General features: G+C 33.0%; 2 protein-coding genes across 3 annotated transcripts; one reads left to right on the plus strand and one right to left on the minus strand.

The window, feature by feature from the left end:
* The first annotated feature begins 1882 nt into the window (after positions 1–1882).
* On the plus strand, positions 1883–13190 carry LOC137818129 (protein REDUCED CHLOROPLAST COVERAGE 3). 2 transcript variants are annotated; one of them, XM_068621365.2, is made up of 24 exons: positions 1883–2023; positions 2222–2312; positions 2422–2486; positions 2682–2774; positions 2893–2965; positions 5074–5403; positions 5521–5585; positions 5739–5870; positions 6103–6144; positions 6229–6750; positions 6825–6979; positions 7207–7714; positions 8167–8229; positions 8321–8422; positions 8666–8983; positions 9059–9151; positions 9245–9346; positions 9443–9547; positions 9880–10013; positions 10103–10286; positions 10370–10501; positions 10647–10759; positions 10846–10921; positions 11314–13190. In XM_068621365.2, exons 1-24 carry the CDS (start codon positions 1940–1942, stop codon positions 12937–12939), a joined length of 5208 nt encoding a protein of 1735 aa, XP_068477466.2. In that variant the 5' UTR covers positions 1883–1939; the 3' UTR covers positions 12940–13190. The 2 variants fall into 2 exon arrangements, with proteins under 2 accessions (XP_068477466.2, XP_068477467.2); XM_068621366.2 differs by having other exon boundaries at positions 2425–2486.
* A 3710-nt stretch (positions 13191–16900) lies between these two features.
* LOC137819517 (VQ motif-containing protein 11) lies at positions 16901–17774 on the minus strand. Its single transcript, XM_068623396.2, has one exon. The coding sequence runs from the start codon at positions 17681–17683 to the stop codon at positions 17135–17137; it is 549 nt and encodes a 182-aa protein (XP_068479497.1). The 5' UTR covers positions 17684–17774; the 3' UTR covers positions 16901–17134.
* Between the last annotated feature and the right edge of the window lie 492 nt (positions 17775–18266).

An 18266-nucleotide genomic window follows, 5' to 3' on the forward strand; every position in this document is an offset into this window, starting at 1 on the left:
TATATTCTAGGAAATAGTAAATATAAAAATGAAATGTTATTATTTTTACTCCATTATAAAAATTAAATCACTAATAAAAGTAAGGAAAATATTATGTTTTGGTGAATGTAATTATAAAAGACAATAAAGAAAATTGTTAACTAATACTTTCACTACAAGAAAATCATGAAATAGAAACCAATTTTAGACATAAAAAATAATTAGTTGATATAGTGACTAAATTAGAGATTATTTTAAAAACTAAAAAAAATGGTTTCTAAATTAGTTTTTATTATTGTTAGATGGTTTCTAATTAGCAATCAAGATTTTTTCTACCAAATTTATAATCTAAATAATTGGTAGTTAAAACATTGGTTGCTAATTACATACGGATTTAGAAACTATTTAACAATAATATAAACTAATTTAGAAAAAAAAAATAGTTTCTAAAATGGTCTCTAATTTAGTTACTATTGTAACTAATTATTTTGTCTTATTTTGTCTCTAAAATTAGTTTCTATTAGTGTTCGTATGATATATTTGTACGGATTCCTCTTAAGGTTACTTTATATTTTTCAATTATTTTTGACTTCAACTATTCAAAAAAAAATACATATGCTTAGAAAAAAACTCTAGTCGTTGAAATTAATTTATAAGTATTTAATTGTTCATTTCATATTTATATTTATATTTATTGAATGGACCACGTTTTGTATATTATTTTTTTTTTAATTTGAACGGCTATAATTAAAGTCAAATGAAGTGTAATTATTCTTAACCTAGGTAATCACGTTTGAAAAGATTGATAACCTTAATGACCCAAACTTACATCATTATCATGCACTAATTTCAAATTGAAGCTTATGCTTATTTACTTCATTACTTTGACATGCATTTTATTAATAGGGAAAAGAAAATGGTATCATTATGATATGGAGTTAATGAAAATTAATTACCATTAAGTGTACTATGTTGAATACTTTTATTCATTAAACATACTTTAAATTGTTTAATATATAATAATAAATGTGTTATGTAAGAACTACAAATAATATGTTACAAAAACACAATTAATAATGATATAAATAAAATATCTCTCTCTTAATACTTGTTACTTGATCTTAAACAGCAGAATAAAAACAATGCCATGTTTTCAGATAATTATCTTCTATAAATATTAAACAAAACTAAAAAACATTCATTGTATAGAAATTACTTAAATAATTTAATGCATTTTTAAATAATTAATAAAATGCATTTACTACTTTTTTAATTAGTAGCTTTAAAATACTCTCCCTCTCTTTCTCTCCCATCTGTAGGAACTAAGAACTACAATAATTTTTCTTGATTTTAACAAAATATTTGTAAAATCAATTAATTGTTTCTTTTTTTTTTATGAGAAAAGTTTTGTTGATAGATAACATATATCTAACCCTGTTTACAATAATATTTTTAAATTAAAAATAAAATAAAATATTAATTTATTATAGTGTGAAATGTATGTTTTTGGTGTTGAGAATATTAATATATCAGCACTCTTTTTTTATTATTATTTTGCAACTACATTTTTTCTTGGTATGAGAGAAAAAAATAAAAATGAGAGGCATAAGTGATTGACTAAATAGTAAATACAATAGCAGAAACCAATGAGAAGATGCCAAGGTTGGTGCATGAGATGCAATAATGCACTCTCTCAGAGAAACTCCACAAGATACCAGATCAAGGGTGTGCAATCACTCTGCAGCATGAGATACCAGATCAAGGGTGTGCAATCACTCTGCACAGGAGCAGCAGTTGAAGATCCAAACACGTGATAAAACAAAACTGAATCTGCCACACAGTTGAGTGCCACGTGGCAAGCAATCAACGGCCTGTTTTTGCTGACACTGGCCACTTTGTCTTTTGCCTCAACCCAAGTGCATGCCCACCTCAAACTTGGTTATATTGAGATTCACATCACATGGTTCCACACACAAAGAGAGAGAGAAGCTATCAACTTATTAGCAACAAGGAGAGGCTACAATTGCTCTCAAATCCTCAAAAGGTTAAATTTTCATCACCCTTATCCTATCCTCTTCAACCCCATTTACAATATATCAGTCACTTCTTCTAAATTATGTTTCTTTCTTCTCACACATAACCTCTTCTCTTCACTCTCTTTTTCTTCTTCATCAGTTTTACTAACTTGGTGTGTGTGTGTTCTCAACTTTCTGTCCAAAACTACCTTTTTGGTCTGTGGCAGTGTCCCAAGGAGAGAAAAAAAATGCCCCCAAGATCAGGAAAAGGGAAATCAAATAAGGCAAAGGCAGAGAAGAAGAAAAAGGAAGAGAAAGGTGCTGTGAACATCACTGTAATAGTATATCATATATTGATGTGTGTGTGTCTTGATAATCTTAACTGAAAAACACTTTTCTGCAATGTCTGTTTCTTGTGTGTTTTCAGCAGCAGCACCTTCTCTTGTTGACATCACTGTGGTCACTCCTTATGATACAAGGATTCTCTTGAAGGTGTGTTTTTTTTTTATTTCACATTCTCCAAAGTTGTCTGTTCTGTGTCATTTGTGGTTTTGGACATCACCTACTATTTGTCTGATGATGAATTTGTTTTCCAAAGTATCTACTTCTTCTGATAAAATACTCAGTGGATTTTAATCTGATTCAATCTTATAATAACTATTTGTCTGATGAATTTGTTTTCCAAAGGGTATCTCTACTGATAAGATACTTGATGTGAGGAAACTATTGGCTGTGAAGGTGGAGACATGCCATTTCACAAACTATTCTTTATCACATGAGGTTGGCATTTTCATTGTTTATTCAATTGATATTTTATTCCTTCATGCCAAACTCTGCATCTTTGTTTATTTTTGGCTCACATCTACTCTGCTCTGATTCAATGCTGTTCCTTCCTTAGGCCAAAGGTCATAACTTAAATGAGAGAGTGGAAATTGCTACCCTTAAGCCATGTCTTCTAAGAATGGTTGAAGGTAGGTGTACTCAACAATATACTTCCCATTCATTATCAACTACAATTTGTGTCTCATGTCCTTCTGCATTTAGTTCAGTCTTCCATTTCTGGCTATATACTTTATTGTGCACTGAATTTTAGTTTACACTTTAATCAATGGTTGAAGGGGTAAACACAAGTTTCCAAGGTAGTGTTGAATCAGGAGTAGTGAACTGGTTTTACCATATAAGTTTTAATCAGTGCTTCTGAATATTTGTTTTTTTTGTTAACTTTTGGTATTTTTCCACTAATGAAGTTAAATGCAAGTGAACAAGGTTTTGGTATGATACAAGATACTTTAAATGGTAAAAGTAGCTGATTTATATGAACATTATTAAACCTTTTTCTGTGTATTTTAATGTCAAAGTCTTTGTTCAACGTTTGAATTAAACTTTGTCTAGACTAATGTCAAAAGTCCTTGTTTGAATAAATAACAATGGTGTTTGTAAAGATTGTCTGCAATATAAATCTCATCACATTAACTTATTTATTGGAAAATGTTAATTTTAGCAAATCAAAACATACCAACTCACCATTGGAATTTGGTCAATACAAATTCAAAATTACTTCATTTTGATAAAATACAAATTCTCTTTTTATACTTTTGTAATTTGGTCAATTCAAGTTTAAGATTACTTTGTTTTGATAAAAAAAAAAAATTTCTTTTAATTTATTAACACTCTTGTTTTATTTCTTAAAGGGTTTTATAAAGACAGAAATTTTTTATTTTCCTTTAGATACTTAGTTTTGTGCATCTCCTATTAGGCCAAGATACATGTGGAGGAATCTGCCATGAAAATTATGATGGAGATGCTCTTTATCACCTAACATATTAGAGGAGACATTGCTCCTTTGAATACAAAATCTTTTAATTCTTCTTAAAACATAGTAGTTTGCAACAATAATGGAATCATTTTTTGTGGGCCTCAACTATTAAACTTATTTGAAAAAAAAATTAAAAAAAAATAGTAGTTTTTAATGCTCAAAACTACTAGTATTTAGATGTGCCCTTTATTTAGAAAATTAATAAATTATGTAGTGGCTAGTGAAAAACATTCCAATGTGGTTTTTATTTGTTTTTTTTCAAATGGGTATATAATATTTATTGGTATTTGAAAAAAAAAAATTGTTGTCCTTTTCATAAGGGTGAAAAAAATATTTTTGTGTGTCACACGTTAATGGTTCGCCGAAGATTGTTGTTGTCATTTATTGAAGTTGCATTTCGGTGCAAAACCAGACCCCACTTTTTCTTCCCATCACCATCTCATAATAATATCTTTGCATTCGAATTTATTATATACCAAAATAATAGTGATTTTTTTTTATAAATATATAACAAAAATTTAAAAAGAGCAATTAAAATTTTAAAACTACGTTGAAACGAACATGTCAAAATAAATAACCCCTTTTATATCTTTTAAAATAATTCGAAATTTAAGTTTAAAAGTCGATAATACATTTTTTCACATAAGAATTACGGTAATTAATTATGGCGTAAGATGATTATACAATGATTAAAAATAATAATGTATTTTACGCTTTGCTGTTTATTTTTACATATTTATACTTGCAGAATGAAGTTCTTTTATTAATTATTTATTTAATTACCACGCTTATATTTTTGTTTAAATTCTTATATGAACGCTTTTTTTTATTTTATTCTAAGTTTTATTGTTTATTGTTGTTTTTAACAGTATAAAGGCTTAAAGTATGAGAAATTGGCCGTATAAAAATTATAACATGGAATTTTTAAATATAAAAAGCTAAAACAATTTTTTTTTGTCGCAAATGTAAAAATTGAATAATTAATTCAATTTATTTGTTTTTTATATACCATGATTAAAAATTATCATGTAACATTGATTTCTTCACTTTTATCGCACGCTTACTCTTTTCTCGGATGATTTATGCATTACTATTTGTTTTAATCATTTTTATTCTTGGAAAATGATATTGATTTATTTATTTATTTATTAGATTTAATTAATCATTTAAAGAGATAATTTTCTGTTTCCATTTCCATTATTAATTAACTTATTTATTATTTATATGTTTATATATTTATTTGTTTGTGTCACTGTGTTACAGAGGATTACACAGAGGAGGCCCAAGCAATTGCGCACGTGCGAAGGGTGTTGGACATTGTGGCCTGCACAACAAGGTTCGGTAGGCCCAAACGTAGTCTAACAAGCCCAGATTCAAGGCCCAAGAAAAACGGGAAGGCCCAACATCAGAACAAGACGAGTTTGAGCCCACCCGAGACACCGAATGGGGAATCCCGGGTCGGGTCGCCGTCGTCGGAGGCGCCACTGTCGGCGATCTCCGATAACGTGGGGATGAAGGCCATTCACCCGACGCCGAAGCTCTCAGATTTCTACGAGTTCTTCTCCTTGTCTCACCTCTCTCCCCCCATTTTACGTGGGTACCTCTTTCTCTTCACTTTCATTATGGTTCTGTTGAACAAACTCATGGGAAAATCACAAGCTTAACAATAATGTAATGGAAAACATGTTTTTTTTTTTTTGTGTTTTGCAGAATTGAAGAGGTGTGAAGTGAAGGATGAAGATGATAGGCGCAAGGGAGATTACTTTCAGCTTCAGGTTTTGGTCTTTTTCTTTGTTACTGATGCATATTGCATGCATATTATATAATTCATAATATATAAATTCGTATCCTACGAGATTATACGTCGTGTCAATGTGTTGCATGTTGTGTATGTGACGTGAGAAAATGTTGTTGGTGCATGAATGAAGGTTAAAATATGCAATGGGAAGGTAATAGAAGTGGTTGGTTCAGAGAAAGGGTTTTACACTGTAGGGAAGCAGTCTCTGCACAGCCACACTTTGGTTGATCTTCTTCAACAGCTCAGCCGAGCCTTTGCTAATGTATGTTTCTCTTTCTTCTTATTCCCAACTTCTTTGCTTCCCCTTTTAGGTTCTTAACTTATTCTATGATATATGAATGGCTATAAACTCTATCAAGTTGTTCATATTTTGTGCTTTTACATATCTTTCTCTTGAAGAAGCTATGTATCAGAAACATAGTTTTAAGAATTTGATTTTTCTGCAAGCAGTTTGATGTTTTAACTATGTTCTAACAAAGGACTGATCAATGCAGGCATATGAATCGTTGATGAAAGCCTTTTCGGAACGTAATAAGGTACACTTTTCATCAAATTAATGAAACTGATCATTATTTGCCTAACTTTTAAGAACATCTTTCTCTAACAGAATATTTCTTCAGTTTGGAAATCTTCCATATGGATTCCGAGCAAATACATGGCTTGTCCCTCCATCTGTAGCCGAGTCTCCTTCAAGCTTTCCTGCATTGCCAGCAGAGGATGAACACTGGGGTGGTAATGGTGGCGGCGGAGGAAGAAATGGCGAATTCAATCTTAGACCATGGGCAACGGATTTTGCAATATTGGCCTCTCTTCCTTGCAAAACTGAGGAGGAGAGAGTGGTCAGGGATAGAAAAGCATTTCTGCTTCACAATCAATTTGTTGATACCTCAATATTTAAGGCTGTGGTGGCTATACAACATGTTGTGGAATCCAAGTCAAACATGAAGAATGAATTGAATTCTTCTCCGGGTTCTGTTCTGCTTGAAGATCAGGTGGGAGACTTATCCATTACAGTCAAACGTGACATCCAGAATGGAAATAAAAAGCATGATTCTATACCAGATGAATCCATTGTGCATAAGGAGGATGTTCAGAAGAATTTAATCAAAGGATTGACTGCTGATGAAAGTGTGATTGTTCATGTAAGTCAATAACCTGTTCCTCAAGGGTATAGATGTATTGTGATTGTTCATTTTTTCTCTTTGTTTGAGTACAGGATACTTCTTCCTTGGCTGTGGTTGTTGTACACCACTGTGGATATACTGCAACAGTGAAGGTTGCGGGTAATGTGAACATGAGGAAGCTTAAAGTTCGAGACATTGAGATAAATGATCAGCCAGATGGTGGGGCAAATGCTCTCAACATCAACAGGTTTTGAACAATAAACTATTCTGCAAATGTTAACTGTGGAAGGATGATCTGGAAATGGTAGCACTTTTAGGTTGCATATCTCATGTCGGCAACATTTATGTGATCTTTCTCTATTGGTTAATTGGATCCATTTCAATGCAAGCATTTTCACCCACAGAGATTGACCTTAATAGCAAATTTGTGATGATGATGCCTGACACAATGACACATTTTTATGATCTATGCAGTTTGAGGCTATTGCTTCACAAGTCTGGATCTGATTCATTAGAAGGGAATATATCATCCCTATCAAATTCGGATGACTTAGATGCTACTAAAAGCCTTGTTCGGAAGGTTGTTCAAGAAGGCATAGAAAAAATAAAGGAGGAGCCAAGTGTTTCAAAAAGGTCTATTCGATGGGAACTTGGTTCCTGTTGGATTCAGCATTTGCAGAAACAGGAAACTTCATCTGATAACAGTTCCAAAAACAAAGAAGATGTCAATGAAGCTGAGCAAGCTGTTAAAGGTCTTGGAAAGCAATTTAAATTTTTGAAGAAGAGAGAGAAGAAATCAAATAATGTAGATGGTTCAGATTCTCGAGAGCAAAATGACTCTAGACATGGAATTGTGAATGATGATGATGAGAAAGTTGAGCCGAACAGTGGTGACTTAAGTAACTCTAATGATTTAGAGAAACTACTTTCTGAAGAAGCATTTTTGCGTCTCAAAGAATCTGGAACTGGCCTTCACATGAAGGTTTGTGGAAAACTTTGTAGATTGTGCTGATTTTGCTTTTTCTATTTGCAAGTTACATGTTTGATATTTTCACGAAGGTTTTGCCTAGAGAAAAGTTTCAGAAAATAAGAGAAGTTTTATAAGTTCAAGAACAACATATTAAGGGGGAGAATTTTGAATGCTTATTGAAGGTCTTTTAAGAGTATTTAGTAGTGTATCTTTTATAGAAGTTCATTAAATGTTAGATACCAACATCTCCCAGGAATGCCACCAACATTTCTTCTTTGAAAATTAACTAGTACTTTTGTTACATGTTTTGTGACTACGTCATTTTCCAATTTTATTGTTTAGTTTATATCTTAGTTTGTTTTGGGTGATATTTATGCTGCTATGTTTATGATAATGAATCTTTCATCTCCTGTCTTGTACTTGTAACTGTATCAATCAGTTCATTTTGTTACTTCTTGCAACAGTCAGTGGATGAGCTTATCAGCATGGCAGACAAGTTTTATGATGAAGTTGCCTTGCCAAAGCTGGTAACATTACATTTCTCAAGGGACTTTACATTCATTTGAATAACACAGGTTTTATAGACATGATTAAGAACATAATGTATCACTTTTTTAGGCTATGGACTTTGGATCACTTGAACTTTCTCCAGTGGATGGGCGAACATTGACCGACTTTATGCATTTAAGAGGATTAAAGATGAGATCTTTGGGTCAAGTGGTGAGAATTATTTTCTCTATTTCTATTCTTCCTGTAGAATATTGGCTAGCTGAGGATTACTTTTCTGGTTGTAGTATGTGTAATGTTCTTTCAATCTCTAGAGCCTCTTTTTTAGACAGTGTTAAAATATTCCAACTATTCTACTGCTAGAAAGCTGCTATTGTAGTCTAGATACCTTTCTAGTTTAAGTGCTTTTGGTAATATAGTTTGTTTTTTTTGGTTCTAATTTCATGCGTGAATCAGGTTAAACTTGCTGAGAATCTTCCTCACATACAATCCCTTTGTATTCATGAGATGATTACTCGAGCTTTCAAGCATCAACTTAAAGCAGTTATTGCCTCTGTTGACAATGCAGCTGATCTATCAGCAGCCATTGCATCAACACTAAATTTCTTACTTGGTGGGTGTCGAACAGAAGATACTGATCAAAGTTTGAATGATGATCATAATCTCAGAATTCAATGGCTACGAATGTTTTTGTCCCAAAGATTTGGGTGGACACTGAATGATGAATTCCAACATTTGAGGAAGTTGTCGATTCTCAGAGGGCTATGTCACAAGGTATCAGCATTTTGTCTTTGTATTCTATTTTTTTATACAAGAAGCTTTTATTAATTGCACTTTTTTTGTTTTCAGGTTGGATTGGAAATATTCCCTAGAGATTATGACATGGAGTCTAGTAAGCCCTTTGAGAAAAATGATATTATCAGCTTGGTTCCTGTTTGCAAGGTGAGATCATGTTTATGTAATATTTCCTAAATCTATTTTATGTGTAAATGTATAATTTATTGAACCATTTACAAACAAGATCATTTTTTACAGTATGTAGGGTGCTCCTCAATTGATGGACGCAATTTATTGGAGGCTTCAAAAATTGCTCTTGATAAAGGAAAGCTTGAGGATGCTGTAAATTACGGAACAAAGGTACAGATCACTTTCTTCAGTCTCTGCATGGTGCATCCTTTTTAAGTTTACTAGTTATAAATATGGCAGTGTTTTGACAATACTATCATATTGCAGGCATTGGCTAAAATGATGGTTGTTTGTGGACCCTATCATCGAAATACAGCAAGTGCATATAGTCTCCTAGCTGTGGTTCTCTACCATACTGGAGATTTTAACCAGGTAACAAATATTTCATTTTTTATCTAAGCTATTGTAGAAATCTGAGATTTTTATCTGTATTTTTTGTTGATACATAGTTTAAGCTAAGTTAGTCGGAGAAAATATTATTTCCTTTGTTTTAAGCTACTAGGGGAAAGAGATGAAAGAAAGAGAAAAGGGGGAAGCATGTTAAAGACTTCCTGAACATAAATATGATAGTGAATCAATAGATTTTGTGGAGGATGTTGAGAAAGTACTGCATGGCAGTGGACCTGTGTGGTATCTTTAACTGTTTATGTAGTGATTGGTAAAAGATTTGGAACAAATATAAATTTTTATTATTCTTTACTTAGGCCACCATTTATCAGCAAAAGGCCTTGGATATAAATGAGAGGGAGCTTGGTCTTGACCACCCTGACACTATGAAAAGCTACGGGGATCTTTCTGTTTTCTATTATCGTTTGCAACACATTGAGCTGGCTCTGAAGTAAGTTAAACTCTATTGAGTTGGTTAGATGTTTATGAAATTCTGCTTGATATTCTGAAACTACTATTTTCTCTTGTGCCTTTTCACAGGTATGTTAATCGTGCTCTATTCCTTCTTCACTTTACATGTGGGCTGTCTCATCCAAACACAGCTGCAACATATATAAATGTGGCTATGATGGAAGAGGGCATGGGAAATGTTCATGTGGCACTCAGATACTTGCATGAAGCTCTTAAATGCAACAAAAGGTTGTTAGGAGCAGATCATATACAGGTCTCTCTCTCTCTCCATCCCTCCTTTTCCCCCATTCTCTTATGGATTGAAGAGTGTTTTATACAGTATTTTTCATGTTATAGACTGCCGCAAGCTATCACGCCATAGCTATAGCTCTTTCATTGATGGATGCATTTTCTCTGAGTGTGCAACATGAGCAAACTACACTAAAGATACTTCAAGCAAAGCTTGGATCAGAAGACCTTCGTACACAGGTCATTTTCTTTTCTGATGGTATTACTAGTATAAGTCAAAGAGTACCTATCTAGGATTGAACTAAGGATAAACAAATTATGGGGGTTGGTTGATAGTTGTTTTTTGCCAATGTTAACATTTTTCTTAAAAAAATCCCCAATGCAGGATGCTGCGGCATGGCTTGAATATTTTGAATCAAAAGCCATAGAGCAGCAAGAAGCAGCTAAAAATGGAACTCCAAAGCCTGATGCATCCATTGCAAGTAAAGGTCACCTTAGGTACTAACATGGTATCCCCATTTACTGTGTTTTAAACAAGTTATATCTCAAGGTACATACATGTATATTTAACCCTTTTCTTGCAGCGTGTCAGATCTCCTGGATTTTATCAGTCCTGACCCTAAAAGAAATGATGCACAGAGAAAACAGAGGCGTGCAAAGGTGGGTAAAAAAATTTCTAGATGGTGTTTATCTCAAAATAACTGCATATTATTTCCCGTGATGACTTGCTTGTAGTTGTAATCAATGCTTCTCTTGATATGCTATGGTAGCATATGCTTTTTCTCTTGATTAAATACCTTATGTTCCAGTTCCATTGACCACATGCCTTTCACTACGTACTGTCCTTAAGGGAAACAAGAAAACTATGCTCCAAAGATTTTGGAAGTTTTAACCTTTATTGAAGTCAAGTTTGCATGGCATGCAACATATTACATTTTTTTGGAGTTAGCTTATAGTTTTAGTGAAGTGCTATAATAGTATAATTTCGAATCAGAAGTATTTTGATAACATTTACCATATTTTATATTTCACTTATTGCTTTTATTTCACAGTTGCTCCCAACAAGTGATAACAGTCAAGAACATGAAGATGCAGTAGTTGAGGAGAGCATTGTTTTTTATGACTCAAGAGATGCTCCAACCATGGTAGAAGGGAATATAGAAGAAACCATTGACACACGAGGTGATTCTCAAGTACCAAAAGAAAATGGTGATTCAACTAGTTACGGGGCAGTGACAAGTGAAGTTGTTTATGAGGCATCATCCGATGAGGGTTGGCAAGAAGCCAATTCAAAAGGGCGATCAGGAAATGCTGCTAACCGGAAGTTTGGACACAAAAAGCGACCTCTTCTGTCAAAGCTCAGCATTAATGGTTCTAATAATCACATTTACAGGGAAAGCAGTTCAAGGAATGAGATTACTTCACCACCACAAAGAGGAGTTCCTATTTCATCTCCTTCTAGACAACCAAAAGCTAGAAGCATAGCCTTGAACGAGGATTCTGTTAATTATTCAACAAAAGCTTCTGTGTCAAAAGTTTCATCTCCAGCATCTCTAAGTTCATTGGCTTCAAAGTCTATATCTTACAAAGAAGTAGCTCTGGCGCCACCAGGTACAGTTTTAAAGCCACTGTTGGAAAAGGCTGAGATGGACAAGGTTAATGCTGAAGACGAGATATGCAGCAGTCCATCTGTGATATCTATCAACGAAGGTACGTGCCAAAGTTCCATAGTTAATGCAGTTTCTCAGAATGGTGAAACAGAGGAAACTCAAGAAATTGAACCTCAACAAGAAAATTCTACATTGGAAGTTGAGAAGGTTTCCCTTGCTTCTTCTGATCAGGAAAAACCAACAGAAACAAATGGCAGTAAGCTTTCAGCTGCAGCAAAACCTTTCAATCCAGGAATGTTGTCGATGTCTCACCATTTAAATTCAGGTTCCTTCACTAGTATGTATGACACAGATGTTAGTCAAGGCATGCATGTGGAGCCTGTGCTCCCCCCTGCTGTTGCTAGGGTCCCCTGTGGACCTAGATCACCTCTATATTATAGAACCAACTACACTTTCCGCATGAAACATGGTTTTAGCAAAAGCCAAACACCTATCAGAGAAAAAAGCGGATTTGGATCTCCAAGAATAATGAATCCACATGCACCTGAGTTTGTTCCTAGAAGTGCTTCTCAGATCGAAGCCAATGATTCCAATTCAAATGCTTCCGATGAGCATAACTCTTTATCTGAGGTAGGCATGGCAGAAAAAAATAAAAATTTGGCTGAAATCAAGGCAAGTTCCACAAAAAACAGTATTTCTGAAGCTGAGAAGTCCGAGATAGCAAGGCAGATATTGCTCAGTTTTTTAGTAAAATCTGTCAAAGAAAATATTGATTCTGTGGATGAATCCAACGACAGTGAAGGAAAAGTTAGGAAGCTGGGAAATTGTGATGATGAAATAGCTAAGGACAGTGCTGTCATAAACATTATGTATGGAAATGAAGAAAAGAACAAGACAGTGCCTCATTCCAGTGATAGTGATGAGCAAGAGACATTAGGTGTTAGTGAAAAAAAGAATGGTGATGAAGGGTTCATAGTTGTCTCAAAGAGGAGGAAAAACAGGCAGAAGATCACAAATGGAGTCACAGAATTGTACAACCAACAGTCCATTTGTGCTTCAGTTCGTTAAATAGAGTTATGAGTTGAATAACCAAAATCACCTCTCCATCTGAGTGTTTGTCTGGCCAAAAGCTCTGGACATCATATTGTTTATAGTATATAACTTAATGGCTTAGAATTTTGGTCACTCAATTCAATTTTTGTTTTCTGTCAATATAATAAGTCCCTTCTGGATTTGTTTATTTTCTACATAGTAACTTTTGTTCTGAAACTTAAGAAATTGTTTAATCAATAAAAATGCTGATTAGCAACATGATTTCAGTATTGTTGTTGATTCTGTGGCCGGAATAACTGAATTTCACATCTGAACTTCCACATAGTTTCTTGGTCTTTCTTCTTCTTAGCTGAAGTTAATTACATCGCTTTATTTTCATGGGATTTTGTCAAGCTACTGAGGCCTAGTTTCTCTATCTTGCTTGGATTTGGCCATACATGAGTGGCACAAAGTTGTGTGTCACTTTAATTATTAAGTGTGCAGAGATGTAATGCAGCTATATGTCTAAAACTTAAACTCGAAAATCATTGATTAAACAGGAATAATATCACACTTATTGATCCATGTTTTCTGTGGTACCAAAGTGAACTTCTAATAATCCATTGTTAATTCTTCAACATAACATAATTTCTAAATATTTCTCCAAGTGTGATGATTGCTACTTTTTTTTACCTTAACAATAAAATTATGCAGTTCTTATTAACAAACTGGCTAATAATTTCGAGTTTATGAATGCTGTTATGACTTAAGGGTGATGCATGACTCAAAAAGTGGTAGCAACATTCAGTGTTCAGTCATTTTCTCAACCTTAAATCAGAGTCCAGATACAGAGAATGCTAGTTGAATATTATCCACAACTAAAAGAAATGAAGTTTAGTTTGTTGTGAAGTGGCTCAAGGGTATGAGGTCTTTTTAATGGACTCAATGTGGGAAGCAAATCATGATCCTAACCAACTGTGAAATTAAACTCAACAACACTTAACCCCATTGTGGAGATTATGATAGTTAACCAAATCAGTCATGTCATGTACATTTTTGTTCCTACCACAGCTTGAAGAGGAATACACAGAGCAATCATTATTGTCATCATGGTGCATCATATTTGTTTGTGACTTTTAGATGGTGGCTTCTCTAAACATTGTTTGTCAAAAAAGAGTATAAAAAAAGGGCCTAAGTTATTGAGTGATTAACATCAGAATATTATATATGAATCTTGTGCACCTTTTTTTTTGTTGGATTCTGAGAGATGCACTCGATCAATCACTAACAAAGCCAAAGAAAAATAGCAGTAAATCATTGTGTATAACATTTGTGAAAGAATCTGAGTTGCCACATGATTTCTCTATCATCATTTTAAAAAAGTGTATGTATTATCCAATTAGGGCTAATTCTTCTGGTATCAGATCAATTATGATCCGCACCCATATTTTTTGTAAAATCCCAAATTGTCCTGGTCACCTTTTCCCGATTTCGCATCCAGAATGAGAAAAAGGCTTTCGGATCTTAGCGTAAATGGTCATATTCGGAAGACACATATCTCAGTTCTGGATTTACATGTGAACTGTCTTATTTGTATTGTGGATATGATATCCCAAAGATTAAGGATAAAATAGAATATTTTCTGTACAGGTACTGTTGGATACATATCACAATTGATCAAGAACCTGAGAATAGTAGGAAGTGATGATTAATAAGGTGAATTAGTAGCACTAGGGTTAAATGCATACATCTACAAAACCCTATTTGTTACAAATTTGATCACAAGTAGGACCCTAAATTATGAAATGTTACCCAAACAATGAGGGGGAAAAACGGTTCAAGGATTGTTTTCTCTGTTAGGGTTTGATACTATATCACAATCTGAAGAGAAAAAGTTCTTTTGTCTAAGTTCATCATCTCATTATCAATTCAACACCTCTCTGTCGTGTTAGCATAACATTGCCAACCCAATAGATAAAAGCATGTGACCAGAAACATTCCATAATCATAAATAATTTTTGAAGCAAAACATCACTTTCAAACTAAAATGTGTACTTCTAGCTTTTCTTCATTTCCTTTATATATAGATTTAGGAAACAAATGAAAAATAAGAATAATAAATAAAAATTTAATGGTCATGCATTATTAATAAAGTAAAATAATCTTAAATTGTCAATGAATAAAAGAAGCAGAACAGCATTGCTATGGAAAAATTACTTTGACACCGAAAAAAAGTAAATAACAACTAATTAACAACCTATTATAATAATATAATAATATTTTTAATTAAAAATTAAATTAAATATAATTAAAATATTAATTTTTTGGAGTCTATTATTATACTTATATTTATATGGAAGTATAAGAGAATTTATAATGTCAAATTATCATGTTTTGGTAAAATGAATTAAGTTAACTTAAAATGTTGTAAAAATAGTGTAAAGTGATAATTTAAAAAAAGAACATTACAAATTTTGTAAATATAATTTTAATCAAATCTAGTCTTATTTTGTTAAATAAGTTTATAGTAAATGTGATAAGTAACCATTTGTCTCCTTAAAATAAACTAAACCAATATTTTTCAAAACAATTGTTTGGCTAGCACCATTTTGAATTATTAGATTTTCAGAAGGTAAAAACGCTTATACAAATATATTAATAAGATTAGAGATATTTAAAAAATTGACACAAATTATTAATAGGGATAAACTTGTTTAAAACATAATTAAGAAGAGACATTTTAATTAGTATTCTTAACTAAGACTCAAAATAGAAGTTGGTGGCGCAATGATTGTGTAGTCTAACTAAAACCAGAGACCCTATACCTCCTTTCCTAAAAATTAGTTTATATTTCATAAAATCAACTTATAATATTTTTTATTTATTTTTTGTTTTTCTCCTAAACTAGCTTCAATGTGGAATATTATTGTCTTATTGATTTGTTTGGTTGTAACTATGAATAAAATAAGATATTTGGCGAGAATGAAAAAGGAAAAAAAAAATTAAAAAAATGAGAAATATAATATTGATATTTATTTATTTATTTATTTTTCTACCAAATTTTATATATTTTAAGAAAATACCTAATTTTATTGTACTAAATAATTAAATTTTATTTTTATTTGTTTTTACAGGAGTTGTCTTTTTTTTACAATTACGGTGGATCTGACTGATCATAGACTTCAATATTCGCTTTTAGTATGAGGTTGTGTACTTGTTAAAGGCACTCCGACATTCAAGTCAAGATTCATAATTTAGTGGAAATATTAATTGTTATAGTAAATGCGTACATTTATCTTAGGTGAAATATATATTTATAGTATCATAGTGGACTTCCAAGTCTAGTTTTGAATTAAGACGAGTTGTTGGATTAATTTTAACCTTAGAGTGTCATTTAGTATGATTATGTTAATCATATTGTATTGGAAGTGTCTGTTAAATTTGAGAAACGTTTCAACCACGCCTTTTGTCTATTTTCTAATTATATTAATATTTTTTCCCACTCTCATTTGATAATTAAATATATTTTTATTTTATTTTAAAAATATGTTTATATTTATTTTCATTAGTTAAATATAATATTTTATTATTAAATGTAGTTGAAAAGTGAAAGTGAGAAAAAAACAAAAGTATCAAAAGTAATTTATCATGTAAATATATACAATGTGTAGAATAGTTTTACCATTTTATATAAAATGTAAAATAATATATTACGTGTATAAAGGACATAAATTATTAAGCATTAAGCTAGTTAGAGAAAAATAAGTTTATTTGATACTCTAAATAGTAAAAAATAAGTACTCTACAACTATTTTTTAAAACAAAATAATAATTTATTTAAATGTTAAGTGAAAATATAAAATAATGAGAAAAAAGTATAAGTATACTCTATAGTGATGCATATTTGTTAATAAAAATCCAAATAGAATGTGTGCTATTTAAAAAATGATAGAAATATATGTTTGAGTAGATAAGACATTATTGGGAGGGTTGTGTGTAGGAAAAAGAAGAGTGCATTAAGAAACAATATGTGCATCTAAATACCACCTATACATTCACACATACGTATATACGTACATACATACGCCACACACAGCATCCACATTGGAATACGATTCATCATACTCGTACATACGTAGGCCTATCCAAACATAACATTAAACAATCGAAGTGGCAATTAGTTAATTCATTCATCCACCATCAAAATTAAAAAATAAAAATAAAACATTGGTTAATTGAGGTGGTGGTGGTGGTGGTGGTGGGTGGTGGTGGCGGCGGTGGTGGGAGAATGCAGAGGGAAGAGTGGCAAGAGCTCAGGAGGTTGAGAGGCTCTGGGAGTGGAGAGAGGAGAAGGGTGCAAGTAGAACCCTTTCTCTGCAATCGCTCTCTCTTCTTCTTCCTCGTGGGGCGTGCGTGGGCTTCCACGCGCCAGCATCTCGAGTGGGGAAACGGGCGAGGCCATGATCAGGTTCTCGCATGTTCTGTTTCGGAGAAGGGACACGTTGTTGGAGGAGACCATGAGGACGGGGAGGTCCAGGTTCTTGGCGGCGGCGTGGCGGCGCTCGTGGAGCTTGAAGTTGGGCCTCTTTGGGCCGACGAGGGGGGATTGGGCCGCCAGCCGGGAGGGGAGGGTGAGGGGGAGTTTGGGGGAAGCGGGGTCGTCGGAGGCGCCGGTGAGCTTCTGGACGACGGCGCGGAAGTTGGATGGGTCAGCTTGGACGAAGGTGGTGTTGGGGGTTGCCGGGTCGGAGCCGTAGGTGGTGGTGGTGGTGGAAGCCATGTGGTCTGAACAACAATGTCAAATGTTGTTGTTTAATGTTGTTGGAGAGGAAGCGGGAAAAGAGAAACGAAATGTGGGGTTTTATAAGAAGAGAAAAACGGAGTTTCTTTGGGTGTTTGTAAAAAATGGTCGAAAAATAGTGGAACATTTCTTTTAAATGCTTTGTCTGTGTTGAACATGATGAAGTGTTTAATTTAAAAGATATTCATTACATTTTTGACAATTTTTGACAATTTGTCTGTTTTAAAAAAATTGAAACATATTTGTGCACATAAATATTTATTGTCAATTTATATCTTTAAATTTTACATTTTAAAAGATTATACGTATCGATCTGTTTCTCTAAATCTTACTCTCTGTGGTGAAGTATGACTCCGTTACAAATGAAAGCAACACGTTCTATGGATTTGGAGAGAAAGCTAGAGGGAGTGTGTCACTTTTTCTCAAAAGACACAAACACCCTTCACTGCATAATTTCTCTTTTCATTATTACTCTAATTACAGTGTTTAAGTTTTCTAAACAAATATTCAGTGGTAATGTAATCTTGCTTTGCTTCAGTGTATGAAATGGCGTGTGGCAGAA

This window comes from Phaseolus vulgaris, chromosome 10 (genome assembly GCF_051622355.1).
Source record: "Phaseolus vulgaris cultivar YP4 chromosome 10, ASM5162235v1, whole genome shotgun sequence".
NCBI classification, from domain to species: Eukaryota; Viridiplantae; Streptophyta; class Magnoliopsida; order Fabales; family Fabaceae; genus Phaseolus; species Phaseolus vulgaris.